The sequence below is a fragment of the Acinonyx jubatus genome, chromosome E2, assembly GCF_027475565.1.
Source record: "Acinonyx jubatus isolate Ajub_Pintada_27869175 chromosome E2, VMU_Ajub_asm_v1.0, whole genome shotgun sequence".
NCBI classification, from domain to species: Eukaryota; Metazoa; Chordata; class Mammalia; order Carnivora; family Felidae; genus Acinonyx; species Acinonyx jubatus.
Genome location: NC_069396.1, coordinates 52,298,759 through 52,322,369, shown reverse-complemented (window position 1 = coordinate 52,322,369; position 23,611 = coordinate 52,298,759). Strand labels below are relative to the sequence as shown.

The window sequence follows — 23,611 nt, the reverse complement described above, 5'->3', positions numbered from 1 at the left end:
AGCCTGATGCGGGGCTCGAACTCAGGAGCTGTGAGATCGTGACCTGAGCCGAAGTCAGCCACTCAACGGACTGAGCCACCCAGGCGCCCCTGGGCTCTCTTTTCTAAGAGCGCGAATCCCCTTCATGAGGGGTCCATCCTCAAGGCTTAAAATCACCTCCCCTAGACTTCACCTCCAAATGCCACCACACCGTAGGTTAGGGTTTCAACACACGAATTTGGGGCGGGGGATACATTTAGTCCATAACGTTTACATAGTATTATATAGCACGTGACTCTTTCCCTTAAGAGCAATGGATCGGTATTCGCTGATTGGGTATTCGCTGGAATTTTATAGACCGCGACTGCCTCCCATAATGAGAACCGACTGTCTATGCTAGCACGGTTAGTGGTGATACAGGCTATGAAGCAATTGGGGCGCCTGGACGGCTCAGTAGGTAGAGCACGTGATCTCTGGGTCGTGAGCTCAAGCCCCATGTTCGGAGTAGAGCTTACTTTAAAAACAAAGCAAAGCAAAGCAAAAAAAACAAAACAAAACAAAACAAAACAAAACCAATCAAGGGCCTAGAGAATGGCAGGGGCTGTGTTAAACAGGATCCCGTGTGGATTCTCTGAAGATGTTTGAGCAGATCCCTGAAGGAAGCAAAGCCACAAGCCCTAGGCCCCTGGGGAAGACAACCCAAGAGTCCTTCGGCTTTCCACCCGCCATATTGAGTTTTCTACCCGCCATCCTGGGTTTTCTTCCCCTCTGTGCCTTCATCCCCCTGTCTCCTAAAGCCTTTGGAGCATTCAGGGCGCGTTCCTCCCACTGCCTGTCTTGCCCCCCTGTTCCCACTCCCCTATCTCTCTAACTCCTTGTCTTCTGAACATTGATTTTTCTGTCCCTCTAACCACTACCCCTCCCCCCACCAATTCCTCCTATTTATTTAACAACTACATTTTGGTGCGAAGCGTCGGGCACAAATACTGACTCAGGACACGTTTTAATTTAAGATTTTATTTATTTTGAAAGTGAGAACCAGCGGGGGAGGGGAAGAGAGAGGGAGAGAGAGAGAATCTCAAGCGGGCTCCGTGCTGGCAGCACAGAGCCCAACAAGGGGCTTGAACTCATGAACCGTGGGATCGTGACCTGAGCCGAAATCGAGAGTTGGTCGCTTAACCAACTGAGCCACCCAGGCGCCCCCAAACTCGTGAAATTTCTAAGCCCAAGAGCTACATGTTATCCTTGTTCTGTAGGTGACGAGACCGAGGCACAGAGAGGCAGAGTGACTGGCCGAAAGTCACACAGCCAGGAAGTGGCAGGGCTCATATTGGAGCCTGCGTCTGCTGGCCTGAGACTGCTTTTTGATGAATTGTTATGCAACCTTCGTTCCTTTTCAAGATCCCTGACCCTCTTGTCTGCCACGCTGCCACCCTGTGACCCCTCCCTCCCATACCCCTATTTCCCTTCCCTGGTTTCTGTGTCACTCCCTCATTCTCTCTGTCTCTCTGTCTCCCACCCCCACCCTTAGATCCGCCTCCACAGTGGCCCGAGGAGACCTCTGCCCAGGGCTTCCGGCAGCTGCTAGAGGTGAACCTGCTGGGGATGTACACCCTGACCAAGGTGAGGGCTGCAGGCCCGGGTGGCTTCCTGACGATGAGATTGTCAGACCCACTTTCCCTCAGAGCAGAGCGTTTCCTCTGCCTCGGTTTGATCTGACTCCAAAAGGACTCGGTTCTTTGTAGAAAATAGGTGGGTGCAAACCCCTGTTAGAACTGACCGCGTGGCTACGCAGCCCGGTGTCCTTGAGGACCTTCCAGAACCTTCCTTTTAAATTTTCATTTTTATTTATTTATTTTTAATTTATTTATTTTGAGAGCGAGAGAAAGAGAGCAAGTAGGGGAGGGACAGAGAGAGAGGGAGGGAGAGAATCCGAAGCAGGCTCCGCACTGTCGGCACAGAGCCCGATGCGGGGCTCGAACTCACGAACCGTGAGATCGTGACCTGAGCCGAAACCAAGAGTCGGACGTTTAACTGACTGAGCCAGCCAGGCGCCCCAAGGACCTTCCAGAACCTTCCAAAGTGGTGTGCGGATAGCCTTGAGGGATGTTAGGAACATGGGGGAAGGGGTTGAGACGGGGAGTCTGTGATAGGCGGTTAGAGCTCTGTCACCCTATGGAGAGCAATGGGTCACAAAGAGCTTTTCTGTCTACCGTCCTGCCTTCTGAATCTTCCCATAGTGGCCTCCTGCTTTCCATCTCAGTTCAAACCCCACCTCTTCAGAACCTCCTGTCCTTCCCGGCCACCCTGACTTACATGGCACCCACATGTACGTATTCATCCTGGGCAACAGCTTATTTAAAAAAAAAATTTTTTTTAATGTTTTATTTATTTTTGAGACACAGAGAGACAGAGCATGAATGGGGGAGGGGCAGAGAGAGAGGGAGACACAGAATCGGAAGCAGGCTCCAGGCTCTGAGCCATCAGCCCAGAGCCCGACGCGGGGCTCGAACTCACGGACCGCGAGATCGTGACCTGAGCTGAAGTCGGACGCTTAACCGACTGAGCCACCCAGGTGCCCCAACAACTTATTTTTTTAAGTTTACTTATTTATTTTGAGGAAGAGAGAAAGCATGAGCGGGGGAGGGGCAGAGAGAGAGAGAGAGAGAGAGAGAGAGATTGAGAGAGAGACAGAATCCCAAGCAGGCTCCTTGCCCAGCACAGAGCCCAAGGCGAGGCTCGGATCTCACAAACCGTGAGATCATGACCTGAGCTGAAATCAAGGGTCAGACTCTTTTCTGAATCGACTGAGCCACCCAGGTGTTCCCCCCCCCCCCCCGCCCCGTAACCCTTTTTGGTTCATTCAATGAACATTTATTTAGCACCAATAGGTGTACTAACAGTTGTGCATGCAGCAGGGGACAAACATCCCTGCGCCTGGGGAGCTGACACTGTAGGGGGGAGACAGGCCGTAAGCGGGTAAATAGAATATAATGTCAGGGAGGGATACGTGCTGTGCAAGAGAGATGATTGGCAAGTGTAAATGCTGTTTTATATAACTTTGTATTATGCCGCTTTGCAACCATGCACAAAAGCAGAGAGATTGTGCACCGAATTCCATGTGCCCGTCACCCAGCACCAGTCATCACCATTCTGTCGTTCTTGTGGACCCCTCACTTTTTTTCCCTCTTTTATTTATTTATTTATTTGTATGTTTGTTTGTTTGTTTATTGCCGGAGTATTGTAAAGCAAATCTCAGACATGTTTCACCTGTAAGTAATTTAGTCTGTATATTTACCAGATGAGGTGTTGTTGTTGTTGTTGCTGTTCTTGGGTTTTTTTTTTTTTTAATATTAAAAAAAATTTTAATATTATAATAATAAATATAAATAATTTAAATTTATATTTAAATTAAATTAAATTAAATTAAATAATATAAATTTATATATAAATAAATAATATAAATATAAATAATATAAATAATAAAATAAATTTTATTTATTATTGAGAGACAGAGAGAGACAGAACATGAGCGTGGGAGGGGCAGAGAGAGGGGGAGACACAGAATCCGAAGCAGGTTCCAGGCTGTCGGCACAGAGCCCTCCGCGGGGCTCGAACTCCCAAGCCGTGAGATCATGAGCTGAGCCGACGTCGGACGCTTAACCGACTGAGCCATGCAGGTGCCCCTTGTTTTGTTTTTTCGGGTATGTGTGTACTCTTTTAGACAGGGTGGAGTGGTCAGAAGACTTCTTTGAGAAGTGACATTTAAGCCAGACTTCAAGAATGTGTGCGGGGCAGAGCAATCCAGCAGAGGAAAAGCCAGTGCCAAGGCCCTGGGGTGGCGCTGATCAGGGTATAGGAAGAGCAGTGTGGAGGCCAGTGTGACTGAAACAGGGTGAGCAAGGGGGAGAGGGCGGGAGGTGAGGGCAGAACGCGGGCAAAAGGGCCTAGATCATATCGAACCTTGTCAGGCTGGGTGAGGACTTGACTTTGACACTTGAGCCAGAAGGCAACGAAGTGAGCTCCGTAAGCGGAACCGGCGCCCTCTGGTGGCCGCATGAGGAACAGGCAGGGGCGAGGGCGGAGGCCTTGGGCCCAGCCAAGGGGTTGACCGGATGGTCCAGGCCGGTGATTCGAATCCCACCAGGCTTGTGGCCGTGGATTTGATGAGAACTGGTCTGCTTCTGGATCCCTTTCGAAGCTGGAATGTCAGGATTTCCTCGCAGACCAGATGTGCGGGAGAGCTTCAGACCGAAAGGCGTGGGGTTTGGGTTTTTTTCCCCCACCCCTGCCCCCACCAATTGGTAGGACTGAGCTGTCATCCACTGTGACCTGGAAGCCTGGGGAGGAGCGGGTGGGGGGGGGACCTTTTGCGTGGGGCGGGGGGGTGCCCACCCGATGTCTGAGTGGGATTCTCGGGCCTGGGGTGAGAGTGGAGGCCTGGAGGCTGGAGTAGGTCGGAAAAGCCAGTGTAGACAGAGAGGGGAGGAAGCCCAGGAGTGGGCCAGGGGTCACGGGTGTGGGGAAACTCGGGCGCCGACCTCCAGGTCTCACTTGAGATCCAGGCGAAGTGGTTCCAGGCTGCTGGGCGTCCTTGCTTCACCCGTGAACCCTCGTTCCTGTGCCTAACTTCTGTTTGCCACTGAGATTGCCACCCCCGGACAATTAGACACACATAAACATCAGCCCGTAAAGGGCATCGTGTATATACAGCGAAACCTTGGGTTGCAAGTGACTCGTCCCGCGAGTGTTTATTTGTTTGTTTGTTTGGAAGACGAGCAAACGTTTCCAATAAATTTTAACTTGATAAACGAACGACGTCTTGCATTACGGGGTCGCACGTGACGCGGAGCACGATCACGTGATGACGACTGAGCCGCTGGTGCTCGAAACCCCCCTTTAGTATTCAGGTGCCTTGGATCACAAGCCTGTTTCTGGAACGAACTAGGCCCGCGGCCCAAGGTGGCACACGGGACCCCCGGGGGGAAGAGCGACAGTGTGCTACATGGGGCGCGGCTCTCCGTGGTACCCCAGTCCCCACCTCCCCCTCCTGAGCGCTCTGACTCTGTTACCCGTGAGCGGCTGGTACAGAATCCTCATGGGGGAGTCAGCGGCCCAGATCTGAGGCCCGCCTGCCGAAGTTCCCCGACACTTCCTACCTGTAGCGTCTCTCTGTGCCCCAGGTTTCTCACCTGCAAAATGAGGCTCATCGTGGTACACGATTCGCGGGGCTGTTCTGCGAACCAAGCGAGAGTAAATTGAATAACCCGGAGCCCTTAGAACATGCCTGGCACCGAGTTTACCGCCTGCACATTTTTATTGCTTATCGCGAACATCACCCCGTTCTGTTTCCTGTGGCCACTGTATCTCACTCAGGTTGAGGTCACTGAGAAACATGTTGGGCAAATGAAGCCTGGCAGAAGGGAAAAGGCGAGGGTTGAGCTAAGCCCTGAGTGGGAGGGAAGGAAGCGGAGAAGTAGGGCACAGGGTGTTTTATTCACAAAGGAAAGAGTGTGCAAAGGCCCTGGGGCAGAAACCACTGGGATGTGTTTCAAGAACGAAAGACAGTCCTCTCCATCTCCACTGCCAGCTTGGCAATTAGAAACATTTTATTAAACTGTTCTATCCATTGCCCCTGCCGTCCCCTACCCAGACATCATATAATTTCATCAGTGGGAACTTCATAAACTCTACCAACGGATTAGAATGTTTACTGATTTTTGTTGACATAATTTAAGACTTACAAAATATTGTCAGTACACCCAGACTCCCGATTGTCAATATTTTATCCTGTTTGCTTTATTTTCCTACCTCTCCTTGAGGGTAAATTGCAAGCATGATGTCCATTTACCCCTCAGTATTTTGGGGTGTATTTCCTAAAAACAAGAACATTCTCCAGGCGCCTGGGCGGCTCAGTCGGTCGAGCATCCGACTCTTGATTTCGGCTCAGGTCATGAGCCCAGGGTCGTGGGGTCGAGCCTTGCGTTGAGCTCTGTGCTGAGCACGGATCCTGCTTAAGATTCTCTCTCTGTCTTTCTCTCTCCCTCCCTCTACCCGCTCACTCTCTCTCTCTCTCTCTCAAATTAAAAAAAAAAAAAAATAGAGTAGTATAGGGGCTCCCGGGTGGCTCAGCTGGTTAAGCATCTGACTTCCGCTCATTCATCTATTTATTCACCAAATCCTGAGCATTCGGGAGGTGTCGGGCAGCGTTGTGGGTGCTGGGGACGCACCACGTGGTCTTTGCCCTTGTGGAGTTTACAGTCCCGAGTAGTCCGGCGTCCGTGCCTAAATGCACAGATGAGTTTCTATGGGTGAGTGTTTCGTGCTAGGAAGGAGACACGTCTGGGTTCTGGGAGGTGTGTGACAGGGAGCCTGGCTCCTTCTGGGTCAGGGTGGGCTTCCTGGAGGAAGTGAAAGACAAGCAGTGTTAAATGGGGGGTGGGGGGGTTGGCCCTCCAGGTTGGGAGCAGCGGGCAGGGAGAGGCCGGACAGGGAGAGAGCCTGGTGCCGTCGAGGGGCTGAGTGGAGGAAGGGGTTGTCGGGGAGCAGATCACAGGGGGCCTGAGGGCCATGCTGAGATGTCTGGTCTTTATCTCAGGATCAGTAGGGAGCCATGGGAGGTATTTGAGCAAGAAAGTGATGTGATGGCGTTAATACTAACAGATCGTTCAGGTTCAGAGATCACTCTGGGGGCACCTGGCCGGCTCAGTCGGTAGAGCTTCCAACTTGACCCCAGGGTCGTCAATTTGAGTCCCACATTGGGTGTTGAGATTACTTTTACTATTTTAGTTTTTATTTTTATTATCTTTTTAAGTTTATGTACTTATCTGGAGAGAAACCACCAGGGAAGGGTCAGAGAGAGAGGGTGACAGAGAATCTGAAACAGGCTCTGTGCTCACAGCACAGAGCCTGGTGCAGGGTTTGGACTCACAGACCGTGGGATCGTGAGCTGAGCCGAAGTCAGATGCTTAACTGACTGAGCCACCCAGGCACCCGTAAAAATTGTTTTTTAAAGATCACTCTGGCTCTTGCATGCAGATCAAGTCAGAAAACAAAGTGTGGCGGGTAGGAAAACAGGAATTAGGAGACAGTGGCAAGATACCCGGGTGGCTCAGTCGGTTATGCGTCTAACTGTGGCTCAGGTCATGATCTCACGGTTCATGTGTTTGAGCTTAGGCTCTGTGCTGACAGCTCAGAGCCTGGAGCCTGCTTCGGATTCTGCATCTCTGTCTCTCTGTGCCCCTCCCTTGCTCGTACTCTGTCTCTCTCTCTCTCTCAAAAATAAATAAACATTTTAAAAAATTAAGAAAAAAAAAAGGAGACAGCAACATTTGTGCAAGTAAAAAGAGGTGGCCTTCAAGGCCCCTAACATGGTCTGGCCCCTCTTCCTCCTCTGACCTCACTTCCGGCCACAGTGGCCTTGTTGAGTGGAACAGGCAGGTCTGTCCTGCCTCGGGGCATTTGCATATGCTGTTCCTTCTGCCTGGCCCAGACTTCTCCAAGACCTCCCCACAACTCCTGCCTGAACACCCTTTTTGCAACCGCACCCACCCCAATAGTCTCATTCTCCTCATCTTGCTTTACTTCTTGTTCCTTATCCCTGATCACATTCTAGCACATTCCATTAGGCACTTTTATGTGTTTACTGTTACCTCCCCCCAGAATTTGGGCTCCACGAGGGCACAAATCTCTCCCCATCGCGTTTCCTGTGGTATCCCCGGCACCTACCACAGGACCTGGCACATACCAGGGGCCCAGTGAATGTTTGTTGAGCGAATGAATGAGGTGGAGAGAATCGTATGGATTAAAGAGGTCCTTAGAAAGCGCAATGGCCAGGCTTAGTGACAGATCGGATGAGGAACTTTGGGAGAGGGAGGAGGCTCTGGAAGGCCCTCAGGTCTCTGGCTTGAGAAGCTGGGTAGGAGGGGACCCCATGTCTGAGGCTGGAAATGAGGAAGAGAGGCAGATTCTTGGCGACGATGGAGGGGGTTTTGCACTGGAGACAGACAGACGGAGATGCCCAAAGGGGGCAGGTCAGGAGCTCCAGAAGGCAGTTCCAATGTAAACGGGAAACCAGCAAAGTGGGGGCTCCCCTGGCAGAGCTCGGAGAGCAGACCCAGGAGCCCCAACATTTAGGGGAAATGGGAGTCAGGCCAGAGCGTAGCTGCACAGCCAGGCTCTCCTGGGCAGGTGTCCAAAGGGAGGCCAATAAGGTTCCAGCTGGTCCTTGATACGGCTACGCTGATGCGTGCTAGGTGACCTTGGTTGGGAGCGGGGTGGGGGTGGGGGATATGGGCCAAGGAATGTGTGGGAGGGTTGAGCAGGGGTCACAGGGAATGTGCCACAAATATTTGTTGAGCGTTAGCTGTGTGCCCAGTGCCACAGCCCTCAGGGACCTCACATTTGCCAGGTAGGGGTGGGGAGGAAGTTCAATACCTACGTGGAGAGTAATAAGGTTTACAAAAGAAATGGGAAAGAAAAAAAAAAAGAAAGAAAGAAAGAGGCAGGGGCGCCTGGGTGGGTCAGTCCCTTGTTTGGTTGGTTGGTTGGCTGGTTAAAGCGTTGACTCTTGATTTAGCCTCAAGTCATGATCTCAGGGTTCAGGAGTTCAAGCCCTGTGTCCGGCTCTTCACTGACAGTGTGGAGCCTGCTTGGGATTCTCTCTCTTCTCTCTCTCTCTCCCTCTCTGTCGGCCCCTCCCCTGCTTGCGCCCTCTCTGTCTCTGGCTGAAAATAAATAAACTTTAAAAAAAAATTGGAAAAAAAAATAGGCAGGGACGGGGCCTGGGGTAGGGGTTGGGCAAGCCTCAGGGCTGAGGGAGGAAGGTTCTGAGGCTGATGAGAGAGCGTGGAGAAGGAAAGGATAGAAGTGTGGGTGGTGCCTGAGAAATTGGGAGGATCAGAATTCCACCCCCGCCCTCCCCTGCCCAGGGCCCACATACTCCTGGCACTTATGCTCGTATTATCTCCAAGTTAGTTTCCTTTTGTTTCTCACTCTCTCTTTTTTTTTAATGTGTATTTTATTTTTGAGAGAGAGAACATGAGGAGGGGAGGGGCAGAGAGGGCGGGGGACAGAAGATCCAAAGAAGTCTCTGCACCGACAGCAGTGAGCCCGACGCGGGGCTCGAACTCACGAACCGCGAGATCACGACTTGAGCCGAAGTCGGGCGCTCAACCGACTGAGCCCCCCAGGTGCCCCTTCTCTTAAAGTTCTTACCACTCAGAAATTCTTTTTCTTGGTTACGGGTTTTGGTCCCTGACTGCTCACTGCTGGGCCACAAGTGCTGGCCCTGACATCATCACAGTGACAGTCCCCTCTGTCCCCTGGTCAGTCTCCTCACCTGGAAAAAGGAGCTATGGATAGTCCCTCCTTCTAGGGTTGTCCTCAGGATTAAATGAGTCAATATGCGTGAAGAGCTGACAACAGGGCGGGGCACGTAATAGAGCCTCAATAAATGCATTCATTTCATGCAAAAGATATTTGTTGAGCAACTGTTATGTGACAGACACCTTAGCACTTCAGTTCTGAGCACACTGGAATGGCTGGTCACCCTAGGGGTGAGTCCCCTGGCTATGTCAGGAAAAGTATTCCAGGCAGAGGGAACAGCAAACGCAAAGGCCCTGAGGTTGGAAGGCTCAGGGTGTGTTTGAAGCTACAGTCCTCAGAATAGGTGGAGGCTGTTTTTGAGGGAGTGGAGAAGGTTTGAAAGGGCTGGTCGGGTGGGGCATCTGGGGGGCTCAGTCGGTTGAAGGCCGACTCTTGGTTTCAGCTCAGGTCATGATCTCAGTTCATGAGATCGAGCCCTGCATCGGGCTCTGTGCTGACAGTGTGGAATCTGCTTGGAATTCTTTCTCCCTCCCCCATCTCTCTCTTTCTGTCCCTCCCACTCACCCACTCTCTCACTCTCAAAATATTCATTTAAAAAATTTTTTTAAGGTTATTTATTTTTAGGGGCGCCTGGGTGGCTCAGTCGGTTGAGTGTCTGGCTTCGGCTCAGGTCATGATCTCACGGTTTGTGAGTTCGAGCCCCGCGTCGGGCTCCGTGCTGACAGCTCAGAGCCTGGAGTCTGCTTCGGATTCTGTGTCTCCCTCTGTCTCTACTTCTCCCCCGCTCATGCTCTCTCTCTCTCTCTCTCTCTCTCTCAAAAATAAATAAGCATTAAAAAAAATAAAGTTTATTTATTTTTGAGACAGAGACAGAGCATGAGCGGGGGAGGGGCAGAGAACGAGGGAGACACAGACTCCAAAGCAGGCTCCAGGCTGTGAGCCGTCAGCACGGAGCCCGCCGCGGGGCTCGAACTCACGAACCGTGAGATCATGACCTGAGGTGAAGTCGGTGGTTCAAGAGACTGAGTCACCCAGGGGCCCCTTTAATATTACGTGGCAGGAACAGGTCTTGCCTCCGGCCAGCTCAGCCGTCAAAGGAAAGAGACGGGAAGGATAGAATTTGAGTTTATTCAAGGTCATGTGTAGTCCAAGAGCTGAGAGACAGAGAGGGAGGGAGGAGAGGGAGAGAGAATTAGTTTAGGGGCCTCCAAGGAGGTAGGGAGCTTCATGAAGTGGGGTGCATGTCACAAACCGCCCCCCCCCCATCACATTCGGACCACAGGGCTTCCCCTCATGGATAAAAGAGTCTCCTCTCATTTTTGCAAAATATGCGGCCATCTTGCATTTTCCTGTCTCAATCTGGACAGGAGTCTGAGTAACACACAAAGACCCAGAGTGGGGAGACAGAGACCTAGAGAAGGGGGGACAGGGATGGGAAGGAGGACAAAGACACAAAGGATGGGGGAGAGAGAGAGGGAGAGGGGTAATAGAGGTGAGGCAGAGAAAAATGCCTTCCAGGCATGGAGAGACTCCTTAAGCACTGAGACGCTAGAGCAAACCAGTGAAGGTGCTCTCTGGGGTTCTGGAATGCTGTCCCTACAAGGCACAGAGACCCAAGCAGTGAACATACCAGAGCAATGGCCATTGTCCCAGACATCAGGGCGTGTTTCAGTGTGGCTGGGGGCAGCTCTAGGGGCTCAGGTGACTTACTTGGCCTTCTGTCTCCCCAGCTTGCCCTCCCCCACCTGCGGAAGAGTCAGGGGAACATCATCAACATCTCCAGTCTGGTCGGGGCCATTGGCCAGGTCCAGGCAGTTCCCTATGTGGCCACCAAGGTACCCTGCCCCTTCCTTCACTCCCCACCAGGGCCTCCAAGGACTTCAGCCCTGAGGCATGACAACCTGCAGCCAGTGCCTCCCAAGAAACAGAGCCTGGGGCATCCCATAGAAGCCCTCAGGGAAGGCATGGCTACCCCATTCTGAGGTCCCAGCTTGACACCCCCTGGTTGGAGGAGAGAACAGGAGGAACCTCAACTTCCCTGGACTGAACTCTCCCCCACATCACCTTCCGCAGGGGGCGGTAACAGCCATGACCAAAGCCTTGGCCCTGGATGAGAGTCAATATGGCGTCCGGGTCAACTGGTGAGCAGCTCCAATGGGCGGAGAAGGCAGGAAGTGAGCCCACGAGGCCGTGTTTGTGGCACACTTCCCTGATCCCCTCTTCTCCCTCCCCACAGTATCTCCCCAGGAAACATCTGGACCCCACTGTGGGAGGAGCTGGCCGCCGCCACGCCTGACCCCACAGCCACAATCCGAGAAGGCATACTGGCCCAGGTAGGAGTGGGGGGCCAGAGCCATGTGGTATGGGAGGCTTAGGGTGTAGCAGTCAGGCGGGGGCTTCCCTTGATCTCCTTTTTCCCTTGTCTCTCCCCAGCCCCTGGGTCGCATGGGCCAGCCAGCTGACGTGGGAGCGGCAGCCGTGTTCCTGGCCTCTGAAGCCAACTTCTGCACTGGGACTGAGCTGTTTGTGACCGGGGGTGCAGAGCTGGGGTACGGGTGCAAGGCCATTCCCGGCACCCCCTTGGAGCCCCCCACCAACCCATCCTGATTTCTCACGTTTCCACTTGGGCCTTCCTAACTAGGACTCCCAAATTTCAGCTTCGACCCACCTGCTTCTTAGATGCACACCCCAACTCTAGACATTAAGTCCACTAACCAACGTGCCAAACCACCCCCCGCAGGTTCCCATAAAAGTAGTTTGCAGCCAGAAGGAAGAAGCCTTCATGTCATTGATCTTCTGCTCTTTTGAGTTCTGCCACGCCGGGAGCGCGTCCCGCCAACCCCCGCCCCCCGCCCCGCCCCTTGCAGCCCCACGCGTTCCCACGAGTGGTCTTGACCCCAGGGACTACGACTCCCGGCAGGCCTTGCAGCAGGAGCCCGTCCCGGAGGGCTCCTGAGAAAAGTACTGCCGGTCGGCTTCACCCCTGCTAATAAAAAGGCCCGCAGGGGAGAGTAAATTAAGCTCTATTAGGAGATAATGGTAGAGGAGGCGAAACGAAAGGGCCTCCTCATGGTTATTCTTGGTCCTTAGGGGAAAGGAATTTTGACCTCGCCGGCTGAGGAATTGGAGGGTGGTGGGCTCCACAAGTTCTGAGGGAAGAGGCAGCTGGGGTTCAGACTCCTCTGAGTCAGAGGGAGGAGGGGCTGGGGCCCGAACTCCTGGGTTTGGGGGAAGGGGAAACTTAGAGGGCGTGGACTCCCTAGCTAAGGAAGAACGGGCCCTGGGTTCCCGATGGGGCGCGGGGCGCGGTAGGGGGTTAGCCTCCCCGGCCAGGGGGTGGGGCTGCATAGCTGCTGCGGATTGGCCGCGGCGGGGGTGTGCGGCAGTCGCTGATTGGCCGAGGCGAGCAGGGCGCGGTCGCGGCCCCCGGGCCCCGGGCCAGGTGGTGGCCGAGGAGGACCGGGGCGGAGGGAAGCGAAACGGGACTCCGAGGAGGAGGAGGAGGAGGCTTGGGGATTTGCCGAGACCTGTGGCTCTTAGGGCCGGGGGACAGAATTTGGGGGCAAAATATCCCAGGGTGGGATTACGGAGGCACAGCGGCCCAGGAATCGGAGTCTGAGGACACAGCGCGAACATTTCGGTGTCACAGTAACCCGGATGCAGGAGTTGGGGGAAACTCTGACCACGGATGGTTTTGGGGCCACAGTGGCCGAGGAGTTCGGTATAGGGGGCACTGATGCAGGTTTGAATCGCTAGGGATTAGGTGGATCCTGGTGCGCTGTAATTAGCTAACTCTGTCCTTCGGGGTCCTGTGGGTGGGGAGACACTCATGAAGGGGCATAACCAGGGAACCCTGCCTGAGGGGCTGTTCTTAGAGGCTCACTGATGCGGTGGGGGATTAAAATTTTCCGGGCCTCGCTGATGACAGGGACCGGAAGGAGGCATGATGAACCACGTGCGTTGTATCTCCTAAAAAGTTACAAAGAAGACACATTTTCCCTTGGAAAGAAAAAAAGTATATTCAAATACGGGTTGATTGTGGGGCGCCTGGGTAGCTCATTAGGTTGGGCGACCGACTTGGGCTCGGGTCATGATCTCGCGAGTCACCAGTTCGAGCCCCGCATCGGGCTCTGTGCTGACAGCTCGGAGCCTGGAACCTGCTTCGGATTCTCTCTCTCTCTCTCTGCTCCTCCCCTGCTCACGTTCTCTTTCTCTCAAAAATAAATAAACGTTAAAATTTTCTTGAAAAAAAAATATAGGGGTTGATTGCAACCCCCTCATTCATCCCTACCTGCTACCCTCTTCCGAGGCCTTTTTCCCAAGTCCTTTCTCATTTACGTGATCTATTTACAGACGTTTACAGCGAGAGCTTTTCCTTATCACCCAGGGATCGAGATATGCGGAGGTTTCTTTCTGTTCCTGGCCTTTCCTCTCTCACCTCGAACTGCTTATCCTCGTTAGCGTTCCGTGACAGTACCTAGTAAAATGCATGAAAGCAAAAGAACGAACAGAAACAAAACTTCCATGTACGTTCTGGTACAGCAGTTGCGGGGCTGGAACAGAAGCTGGGTGGGGGTGGGGAGGAGGGCGTATGTCAATGGACTCCCCTTCGCCTCGCGGATTCCAGCGCATGCGCTCTCCAGCAGGGCCCACCTCCCCATGGGCGCCCTATAATCGGGGAGGCCCGGCCGGCCTGGGGTGTCAGAGGAGGGGCCCTCCCGCGTCGGGGGGCGTGAGCGGGGCGGGGCCGGAACGTCTTTCTTCTGGGCGGCGCCCCGGGCGGGTACAGTTTGCCCGTCGCACCGACCATGGCCGCAGCCGCGCTGGGGCAGGTGGGTTCGCGGCCCCGGGCCGGGGCAGGGTTGGGTGGGGAGAGAGGCTGGGGGAAACCCCTCCGGGAGGCCCACTTCCGGGAGGCCCACCAGCTCCCGGCTCGTCCGGCTTTGCGCCGCTCCCTCGGTGCTCGGGTTCCGCTGCGGGGCCCCGAGGAGGAGGTCCCGTGGCAGGGAGCACGAGGCTGTAAAAGGACAGGGTGGTGGGACCGGGACGCCGACCGGAGGTATGTGGGGGGAAACACGGAGGAGGGCAGAGTAATGGGACAGGCTCTGGACTGGGGCGGGTGGGGGGGACTAAGGAGGGAATAGCGCGTGGGGGCGTCGGGAAAAGACACCCCCCCCCCCCCGAGGGCTGGGGTAGGATGAAGGCACAGATCTCAGGTCTGGACTGGGAATTGGGCCCAAGGCCCGATTTTCTTGGAATTAAAAGGTTAAGATCTATGTGGAATGTTGTGTCCCAGAAACCTCTTATCTGAAAGTCTGCGTCCGGGTTGGAAGTCGAGGCAGCTTCTCACTGTCAAAGTGACAGATCGTCCTGGCAAGAATGGGAGGGGCTGTTCTTCCTGATAAGATGCCAGTGAGCAGAGTTTTGGAGAGTATGATTTTAGAGAATCAAGTTTCTCGGCGAGGAAAGAAATAGTAACAACTCAAAGAAGGGATCTTTAGAACCCGGGACAGCTGCTGCTTAACCTTGGGGAAAGTGTTTTTCACGATAAGTCTGCACCTGAGTCTGTCTGGGACCCTTATGCCAGCGTGGTGGATAGATAGGGCAGATTTTTATGTTTCGGAGTCTTTGGTGACGGATGCTGGGCTGTGACAGGGACAACTGGGGCTTTGATGGGGACATTCCTGGGCTGTGGTGGGAAAGTCCGGGGCGGTGAAGGGGACAGTTTGGGAGAGTCTTGAGCTATCATGGGACAGACCTGGTCTGTGATGTGACAGTCCCAGGCTACAATGGGACGGTTCTCCATGTGATGGGATCAGTCCTGGGCCATGACAAGGACAATTTGGGGGCTTTGACTGGGAGAGTTTGGGGCTGGGGTAGGGACAGTCTCTGGCTGAGACAAGAACAGCACTGCATTATGAGGGGGACTCTTCCTGGGCTGAGATGTGGGGGGCCGTCTGAAGTGTGAAAGACAGGGCTGAACTGTGACAAAAGACAGTCCTGGGCCTTGCTGGGAGGACAGTCCCGCATGGGGACAGTCCTAGGCTGTAATGGGGACACAGGGGAGGCTCCATCGCGTTGCAGAGCCCTGCCCTGTGCCCCTCCGCTCCCCCCCTCCTTGTTTCTTAATTCAGCCCCCACCCTTTTACACCCTTTGTCCCAACAGCCCATCTACCCTCTGAGGGTATCCCTTGGGTCCGATCCCCGTGGCGTGGGGTGTCAGAAGGTGGAGCACCTTCCCTGAGCTGAGCTGAGACCCCTGTGCCTGCAGAAATGTCCTGGGAAGACGAAGACAGCTTCTCTCAGGACAACAGGGTCTTGATGGCCAGTGCAGATTTATAATCTGGACACTGTCCGGCCCCTTCTCTGTGCCCTGTGGGAGAGGTAGAGATATCTCTATCTCCTGGGTATCTCTGTCTGTAAATATCACCGAGACAGCTTGTTTCCTGGTGTCGGCTTTGCTCGTTTCCCCTGGTCTTCTTTCACTTTGTGCTGTCTGTCACCTGAAGCCTGGTCTCTGTCCACTTCTTCCTCCTTCCCTCAGCTTCTCTATATCTCACCCTCAGAATTTTTCTGGATTTCTCCAGACTTGACTTGACGTGAGTTTGTCTCCCTATCTGTCTCTCGTATCGGTCTGTCTTTATGATCGAATCTCTTTTGGCATCTCTTGTTCCTGATTTCTTGTTCTTCTCAGTTTTGTCTTCAGTGTGTCTTTTTAAAGGCTTTATGTGTAAGTAATCTCTCCACCCAGCGCGAGGCTCAACCCTCCAGCTCACCAACCCGAGATCAAGAGTCCCACGTTCCTCCGGCTGAGCCAGCCAGGCGGCCCCTGAGTTTTGTTTTCTGTTTCCATCTGTCTCTTTCTCATTCTTGCTCTTCCCTCTCTTTTTTTTGTTCTTCTCCATGTGGCTCCTTCTGAGGGCCACTCTCCTGCCCGGATACCTCTGTCTCTACCCTGGGTGGCCATGCTGTCTCCATGCTGTGCAGCCCGGTTCCCTCCGGGACAGAAGCGTGGCCACAGACTTGTGTGGGCAACGCAGCGCCACCTAGAGGCCACGATGCAGACCCACACCCTGCTCGGCCGGCCGCTCTTGGGCCCACGCTCTCCAGCCCCACTCCTCTGACTTCAGGGCCCAGACTTTAGGACCTGGCAGCCCAGCACCCCCCATTTCCCCAGGACTCACCTACTGACCAGTGACTGCTGCCATTCATACTCACGTCCGCTCACCCAGCGCACAGGGCAGGAGCAGGCTACGTCCGCTGTTGTGGTGGCCCGAACCTCATGACCCAGCTGCTTTCCTGCCAGGCTGGGAAGGAGGCACTGTGAGGTCAAAGAATACTGGGGAGTCACGATCTCACAGTCCGTGAGTTCGAGCCCCGCGTCGGGCTCTGGGCTGATGGCTTGGAGCCTGGAGCCTGTTTCGGATTCTGTGTCTCCCTCTCTCTCTGCCCCTCCCCCGTTCATGCTCTGTCTCTCTCTGTCCCAAAAATAAATAAAAACGTTGAAAAAAAAAAAAAAAAGAATACTGGGGAGAGGCCACCCTGATGGGCACAGACAGACCTGCTCTCCCTTGTTTGCCTCAGGCAGGACCACAAGTGTTGATCTGAGCAGGGTCTCTGTCAATGACTAGGGGACGCCCCCCCCAGGCCCATGTGGTCACCTCAGCCCTGGGATCCGTAGGGAATTAGAATCATTGGTGTCTGAGGTATGGGGTTGGGAGCCTCAGGTAATCTGAGGCCTGAGAATAAGGCCTTGGAGTCCTGGGTCTGAAGGAGAAGGAGCCTGGGGCCTGGACTCTTTGGTCTGGGGGAGGAGGGGCCTGGGGTCCTAGACTCTTGGATCTGAGGGAGGAGGGGGCTGGGAGCCCGGATTCCTGAGTCTGAGGCAGGAGCAGGCTGTGGGCCTGGACTCCTGGGTCTGGGGTAAGGGGAAGCTGGAGGTCAGGACTCCTGGGTCTGAGGGAGGAGGGGATACAGGCCTGGGTTTGGGGTAGGAGGGGGCTGGGGGTCTGGACTCCTGGGCCTGAGGGAGGAGGGGCTGGGGACTGGGTCTCCTGGGTCTGAGGAGTCCAGAGTTCTGGGTCTGAGGGAGGAGGGGGCGGAGGGCCCAGCTTCTGGGTTCTGGGGAGTTATGGCCTATAGGTTCCTCAGTTTTCTAACTCTTATCAGGATTTGGGTCCCCCAGGGAGGCCTTCACTTACCTGTGCACTTTCCCTCAGTCAGTTGTCTTCTGTCTGAGCTGATTTCAGGGCTGGGGACAAAGTTCCCCGGGGTGGGAGGTGCCTGTGTTTAACTTTGCCCTGGTAAGGAGGGAACAGGAGCTGATTCAGCTTTTTCTAGGGATTTCTCTTGCGAGGGCAGGGAGGGGACTTGGCCTCCTTTGGGATTCCCTCCCGCTATACGCTGATCTGAGAGGGGGGCAGACTTGGCCAGGGCTACATGCCCCATCTAGAATGCACCGGGCCTGGGATAGAGCAGGCCAGAGGGACCTCCCAAGTTCAGGAAGTGGCAAAGCGAGCGCCAGGGTCCCCTGCTCTCTCTCTCTTTCTCTCTCTCTCTCTCTCTCTCCTGGCCTCACTACCTTTCTTACTTCTGTCCCCCCCCCCTCCAGATTTGGGCCCGCAAACTCCTCCCTGTCTCTTGGCTTCTGTGTGGCCCCAGAAGATACGCCTCATCCAACTTCAAGGTGAATGGACGGGAATATACTTTTGGATCTCAAGGAGGGGCTGGGGCCTGGACGACTTACTGGGTCTGAGGGAGGAGGGGACTGAGGGTGAGGACCCTTAGGTTTGAGGGAGGGGCCGGCAGCTGGATTTGGGCATCTCCAAAAGGGTCCAGGGTCCAAAGGTGAAGGTGGTTGGCAACGGGGTGGCCTCATAATCTGCCATAAGGCTGTGGGAGAGATTGGATACTGCATGTCCCAGAAGCCTCTGGGGCCACAGGGGGTCTCTTCTCTCTAGGTCTTAGCCCCAGAGGTTCATGGGGGTTGTAGTTTTTCAGTTTGAGGTTGGGCCCAGAGTTCAGGATACCCAGGTCCCCCGTCTCTTCTCAGGCTGCAGACCTGCAGCTGGAAATAACACAGGAGCCTCATGAGAAGCCTGACCCCAGCAAGCCCCTGGTGTTTGGGAAGAATTTCACTGACCACATGCTGATGGTGGAATGGACCGAGAAGAAGGGCTGGGGCCAGCCCCGTATCCAGCCCTTCCAGAACCTCATGCTGCACCCAGCCTGCTCCGGCCTCCACTACTCGCTACAGGCATGGCGCCCGACCTCTGTCCCCGTCTTTCTGCATCTGTTCCCTCTTGCCGGGTGCACCGCCCTGGGTTTGTTTTCCGTGTGTCCCTTGCTTCTCAGGTGCCTTGTATTCCAGGCCGAGCCCCGAGCTGGGTGATGCTGGGTTCCCCGAGATGAACAGACCCAGTTCTCTCCTTTGAAACCCCCGTGTTTTGGTTACAGCCCAGCATGATCGTGATGGCGGGTGGGGGTGGGGAGGCACCTGAGGCATCGTGGAAGCCAGAGGAGGCACCGATCCTACCTGTAACTTGAAAGAAAGTAGGGTCTCTTCTGGCGGAGGGAAGCTTAGAGGGTGTTAGCAGGAGACAGAGCAGCTAGTACAAAGACTCAGGACAAAGGAGAGCCCGGCGTACTGGGGGAATTTGGGGACTGGAGTGAGGCAGAGGAGGCTAAGGATACCCTCAGGGCCACAGAGGAGCTGTGGGGCCGGCACCTTGTTGAGGGCCCTGGGAGCCATGGAGGGCTCGAGTGCAAGCAGGGGAGGGTCAGAGAGACACGGCGACAGAATCTGAAGCAGGGTCCGGACTCTGAGCTGCCAGCACAGAGCCCGACGCGGGGCTCGAACCCACGAACCGCGAGCTCACGACCTGAGCCGAAGTCGGACGCTTAACCGACTGAGCCACCCAGGCGCCCCAAGGCATTAAATTTTAATTAAATAAATTCACTTTGGAAGAAAAAAGAATGCGATAACTGCCCCCCCTTCCCCACTTCATCGGCTAGCACACGTGTCGATCACGGTCTCATTTCATCAGGACTCCATTCTTTGTCCCCCTTTCTGTAAGATTTTTGAAGCAAATCCTGGAAGTTGTATCATTACATCCATAGCTGTTCCAGTGCTTCTCAAACACAAGGATTCTTTAAAACCAGAGCTTCCACACCATTGTTGTTCCCGAGAAATCGTACCATGTAACATGGAAGGGGTTTAAGTAGGGTGTTGTCTGTGCACCCCTGTCTCTGGGTCTCTCTGGCTGTTACTGGTGTCTCTGTCTCTTCTCTTTCCTTCCTCTGTGTGCTCTGTTGTTAGTCTCTCCCCAGCCCCGTCTCTGCATCCGTGTCCGTATCCTTGTGTATCAGGCTCTGATTTGGTGTCTCTCATGGCTCTCTGAGGTGGTCTCTGAGCTGAGTCACCTACGCCCCTGTCCCAGCAGCTCTTTGAGGGCATGAAGGCGTTCAAAGGCAGCGACCAGCAGGTGCGCCTCTTCAGACCCTGGCTCAACATGGACCGGATGCTGCGCTCGGCCCTGCGCCTCTGCCTGCCGGTGAGGGGCCGTGGCTGGCCCCCGGGGGGGGGGGGAGGCGCAGGGGGTCCCCCTGACTCATGGGAATCCTGCCCAGAGTTTTGACAAGGCCGAGCTGCTGGAGTGTATCCGCCGGCTGGTGGAAGTGGACAAAGACTGGGTCCCTGATGACACCAACGCGAGCCTCTATGTGCGACCTGTGATCATTGGAAATGAGGTGGGCCTGACTCCGGCGCAGGATGGATGTGGGGCGGAAGGCGGGGGGTCTGCTGAGGGGCAGCGGTGGGAACTGCAGGGGAGAGGGAGGGGCTGGGCTGGGGGCCTGGACTCCTGGGTCCCTGATGCCCCCTTCTGCCCACTGCAGCCCTCACTGGGTGTTGCCCGTTCCTCGCAAGCTCTCCTGTTTGTCATTCTCTGCCCTGTGGGCCCGTACTTCCCTGGAGATGCCGTGGACCCTGTCTCCCTCCTAGCCGACCCGACATTCATCCGGGCCTGGGTGGGTGGGGTCGGTGACTACAAGGTCGGGGGGTAAGTAGTCCCTCCCCCGACCCCACATGTCGTGTGCCCTGGATTTCAGAGGCACTGGGTGTCGATTTGCGTCTTTGGATGTCCACTGTCCTTCCCCTCTTACTTCACATACCTGGGACAGCTCTGCTTGCCCATGGGCTGTGATGTTGGCACTGGGGGGGGGGGGAGGGGGCTCTAGGGGAGAGGGTCTGTGCTAAGCATTGTGGACAAGTCGGCTCAGAATTAGGAAGGGGTGGGGTGCCTGGGTGGCTCAGTTGGTTAAATGTCCAACTGCTGCTCAGGTCATGATCTCATGGTTTGTGAGCTCGGGCCCCACATCAGGCTCTGTGCTGACAGCTCAGAGCCTGGAGCCTTGCTTCAGATTCTGTCTCCTTCTCTCTCTGCCCCTCCCCTGCTCATGCTCTCTCTCTCTCAAAAATAGATAATTGTTAACATAAAAAAAAAAAGTATTAGGAAGGGGTTGGGTGAAAGGCAGTAGGGAAACCAGGATCGGCCCCCTGGGAAGCCTCCAGAAATGAAGTTTATACTTAGCTCATTGGTGTCTCCCCCACGCAGGCTCCCCTGAACACCCAAGCTCAGCCAGCACCCCACCTCCCGACCCCCATGCTCAGCTCTCCCAGTCCCCTGGGGCCTCCAGTGATCATCCCCCCCTCTGTGTGGGCTTTCTGTGTAAATCTGTCCTGCCAGGGGCCTTGGCCTTGGCGGGGAGGGTCTCCCACGTGGTGATCCTGACAGAAGGTGGGGTACAGGCGTGTTGGGAGAGCGAATGTGGCCCCAGCTGGGAGTTTCATTCAGGTCCTTTCAACCTTGTGAGGTCTCCCGAGGGCCAGGCCCTGTGCTGGGTGAAGCTGGGGACACGGATGAATCCGGTCCGGGCCCTGCCCTCCAGGGCCTCCCAGGCTGGTGGGAGCCCCTGCATGTGCTGTGATGGAACCGGCTGGGGGCGTCGTAAGAGTTCACAGAGGAGGTGGTTGCCCCTCAGCGGAGTCTGAGGAAGAAGACGGCTTCCCGGTCAACCCCGTTGCCCTCTCCCAGGAATTACGGGCCCACAGTGTTGGTGCAGGAGGAGGCGAAAAAGAGGGGCTGCGAACAGGTCCTCTGGCTGTATGGGCCTGACCACCAGCTCACCGAGGTGGGCACCATGAACATCTTTATCTACTGGACCTACGAGGATGGGGGTGAGCCCTCCCCTGACCCAACACAGGCCGTGGCGGGAGTGGGCTATCGTCACTCCTAGCAGATTGCAGATCTGGGGGTGGGGGGTTCGGATGGCTCCTAAGGGGATGGCAGGGTGTGAGGGAACACCCCCATCCTTATACTTGCCCCAGTGCTCGAACTGGTGACCCCCTCGCTGGACGGCATCATCCTGCCTGGAGTAGTCAGACAGAGTCTGCTGGACCTGGCCAGGACCTGGGTGAGGGCGCAGCGTCTGCGGGAATGCTGGGATCCTGCGGGGCTGCGGGCCAGAACCTTCAGGGGGAAATGGGCGGGGGACGCCGTGGCGCACTGGCACCCGCCCCTTCTCTCCGGCTGTGTCTCCTCGGGTCTCTTTCTCACCCTTCTTGGGGAGGCGGGGGAGGCCGGGCTCCGCGGCAGCGCAGCCCCCCGGGCGCCTGTGTATCGCCCCGCAGGGTGAGTTCCGGGTCGTAGAGCGGAAGATCACCATGAAGGAGCTGTTGCGGGCGCTGGACGAGGGACGGGTCCGGGAAGTCTTTGGCTCGGGCACCGCTTGCCAGGTCTGCCCTGTCCACCGGATCGTGTACCAAGGCAAGGTGAGGTGGGGCTGCCGTTGGGGACGGGAGGGAAGAAGGCGGCGCGCGGCCCGGGCCTCACGGCGCTTTCTCCTCCAGCACTTACACATTCCCACCATGGAAAATGGGCCTGAGCTTATCCACCGCTTCCTGAAGGAGCTGAGGGCCATCCAGGTGAGGTGCACCCGCCGGGAAATGGGCTGGATGGGTGCTCCCCAGGGAAGGTCACGTTCCATGAGCCTCCTTCCCCCCACCCCCCGCCGCAGGCCGAAGAGCCAATAATGGCCCCTGCCATCGGCCTCTGGGCCCCAGACGGTCTCCTTTTCCGGGAGCCTCTGTGGCCTAGAACACTCTTTGGCGGGAAACGACCCTTTCCTGGGAGCCTCTAGAACCCTGGCTTGAGAACTCGCCTTCCCTGCCCTTGTGCCTCCAAGGGGGGCACTTCCGGTGGGGGCACTCCCTTCCCATGAACCTCTGGGACTTCCGGTGGGTATTTGGCCCAGAAGCCCGTCCCGCGTGGTGGCCCTGGAGCCCTGGGCTCTCCTTTTGGCCTGAGGACTCTCCTGCCAGCCTCTGGACCTCAGCCCCCACTGTGGCCCAGGAATATCTCCTCTCCTAAGCCCCTGGAGGTGTTTCCATTTCATCCCAGCCGAGAGAGCTTTCCTGAGAAGCTCCGGGCCCCTTTCCATGGCACCCGACCTAGAACTACATTTCCCGGGAGCTTCGGTAAAGTCCTGTGCCTCGGGACCTAGAACTACACGTCTCTGGACTTTCTGGGCCTTCCCGGCCGGAGAGGATTTTTTCCCCCTAGAGCCTTCGGGGGCCTGATAGTGACCCTTGGCGGAACTACATCGCCCTCGAGCCTCCGCGCCATCTCGGCCCCGATTCCCCTTTCCTTATAGCGGTAGGCAGTCTCCCGGGAAGTGGACTACATTTCCCATGGAGTCGTGGGGGCGCAACTCCACAACCCTTTAGCGTGGGACGCCCCAGGGCTTGCTGGGAGTTGCAGTGTGGCTTTCCTCTCACGTCCCACCTCTGTCGTCCCGCAGTACGGAACGGGAACCCACGAGTGGATGCTCCCGGTGTGACGCTAAAGACTGACCTACCTCCCCTCGGACCCACTGACCCGTAGCGTCTAGTCCTCGCCTGAACCTCGCCTCCCTACCCTTGACTCACCTCAAGTGCAATATGAAATAAAAGGCCAGGGGGAGCCGGGACGCCTGGGTCTCTGGCGCCCCCGCGTGGTCTCTACACTCCCAAAGCCATAAGGGCCCTACCCAGGCGTCTGGGCCCCAGCCCCGCCTCTCAGGCCTTTGCGGGGGGTGGGGTGGGGGGGGGGGATCTGGACTCCCCGCTGCTCCGTTTCCTGGGGTCGAGGATGCACTTTGGCCCCCTAGCTCCGCATCTCTCCGTTCTCAGGCCGGATCTCCCGGTGCTGCTGTTGATTTTTTTTTTTCCCTCTTTTATTTTGAAATAAAATGCCAAAGAACAAAA

The 23,611-nt window shown here is 55.7% G+C and overlaps 2 protein-coding genes and 1 long non-coding RNA gene across 11 annotated transcripts in view; 2 read left to right on the top strand and 1 right to left on the bottom strand.

Annotated features, from left to right (window-relative positions):
- The window catches only part of HSD17B14 (hydroxysteroid 17-beta dehydrogenase 14), a 19,297-nt gene extending 7,215 nt beyond the window's left edge, over window positions 1-12,082 (top strand). For both annotated transcript variants that reach the window (XM_027038022.2, XM_015087146.3), the window contains 5 exons: window positions 1,511-1,602; window positions 11,037-11,141; window positions 11,380-11,447; window positions 11,543-11,639; window positions 11,740-12,082. In XM_027038022.2, the coding sequence (XP_026893823.1) occupies window positions 1,511-1,602; window positions 11,037-11,141; window positions 11,380-11,447; window positions 11,543-11,639; window positions 11,740-11,913 (536 nt within the window). In that variant the 3' untranslated portion in view covers window positions 11,914-12,082. The remainder of the gene's footprint in view (window positions 1-1,510; window positions 1,603-11,036; window positions 11,142-11,379; window positions 11,448-11,542; window positions 11,640-11,739) is intronic.
- On the bottom strand, window positions 4,953-18,363 carry LOC113593453 (uncharacterized). Of its 7 annotated transcripts, none has more exons than XR_008293900.1 (5): window positions 17,508-18,363; window positions 16,491-16,613; window positions 13,598-14,323; window positions 10,937-13,275; window positions 4,953-6,264 (listed from the first exon to the last, which is right to left on the bottom strand). It is a non-coding gene; the product is annotated as an uncharacterized LOC113593453 (long non-coding RNA). The 7 variants fall into 7 exon arrangements; XR_008293904.1 differs by having other exon boundaries at window positions 4,954-6,264; window positions 10,937-11,051; window positions 17,508-17,673; XR_008293901.1 differs by lacking the exon at window positions 4,953-6,264 and adding an exon at window positions 7,275-8,705.
- BCAT2 (branched chain amino acid transaminase 2) lies at window positions 13,998-23,611 on the top strand. 2 transcript variants are annotated; one of them, XM_027038020.2, is made up of 11 exons: window positions 13,998-14,138; window positions 17,918-17,992; window positions 18,359-18,562; window positions 19,749-19,859; window positions 19,936-20,055; window positions 20,203-20,366; window positions 21,402-21,544; window positions 21,695-21,780; window positions 21,998-22,138; window positions 22,217-22,291; window positions 23,167-23,611. In XM_027038020.2, exons 1-11 carry the CDS (start codon window positions 14,115-14,117, stop codon window positions 23,203-23,205), a joined length of 1,182 nt encoding a protein of 393 aa, XP_026893821.1. In that variant the 5' UTR covers window positions 13,998-14,114; the 3' UTR covers window positions 23,206-23,611. The 2 variants fall into 2 exon arrangements, with proteins under 2 accessions (XP_026893821.1, XP_026893819.1); XM_027038018.2 differs by having other exon boundaries at window positions 19,746-19,859.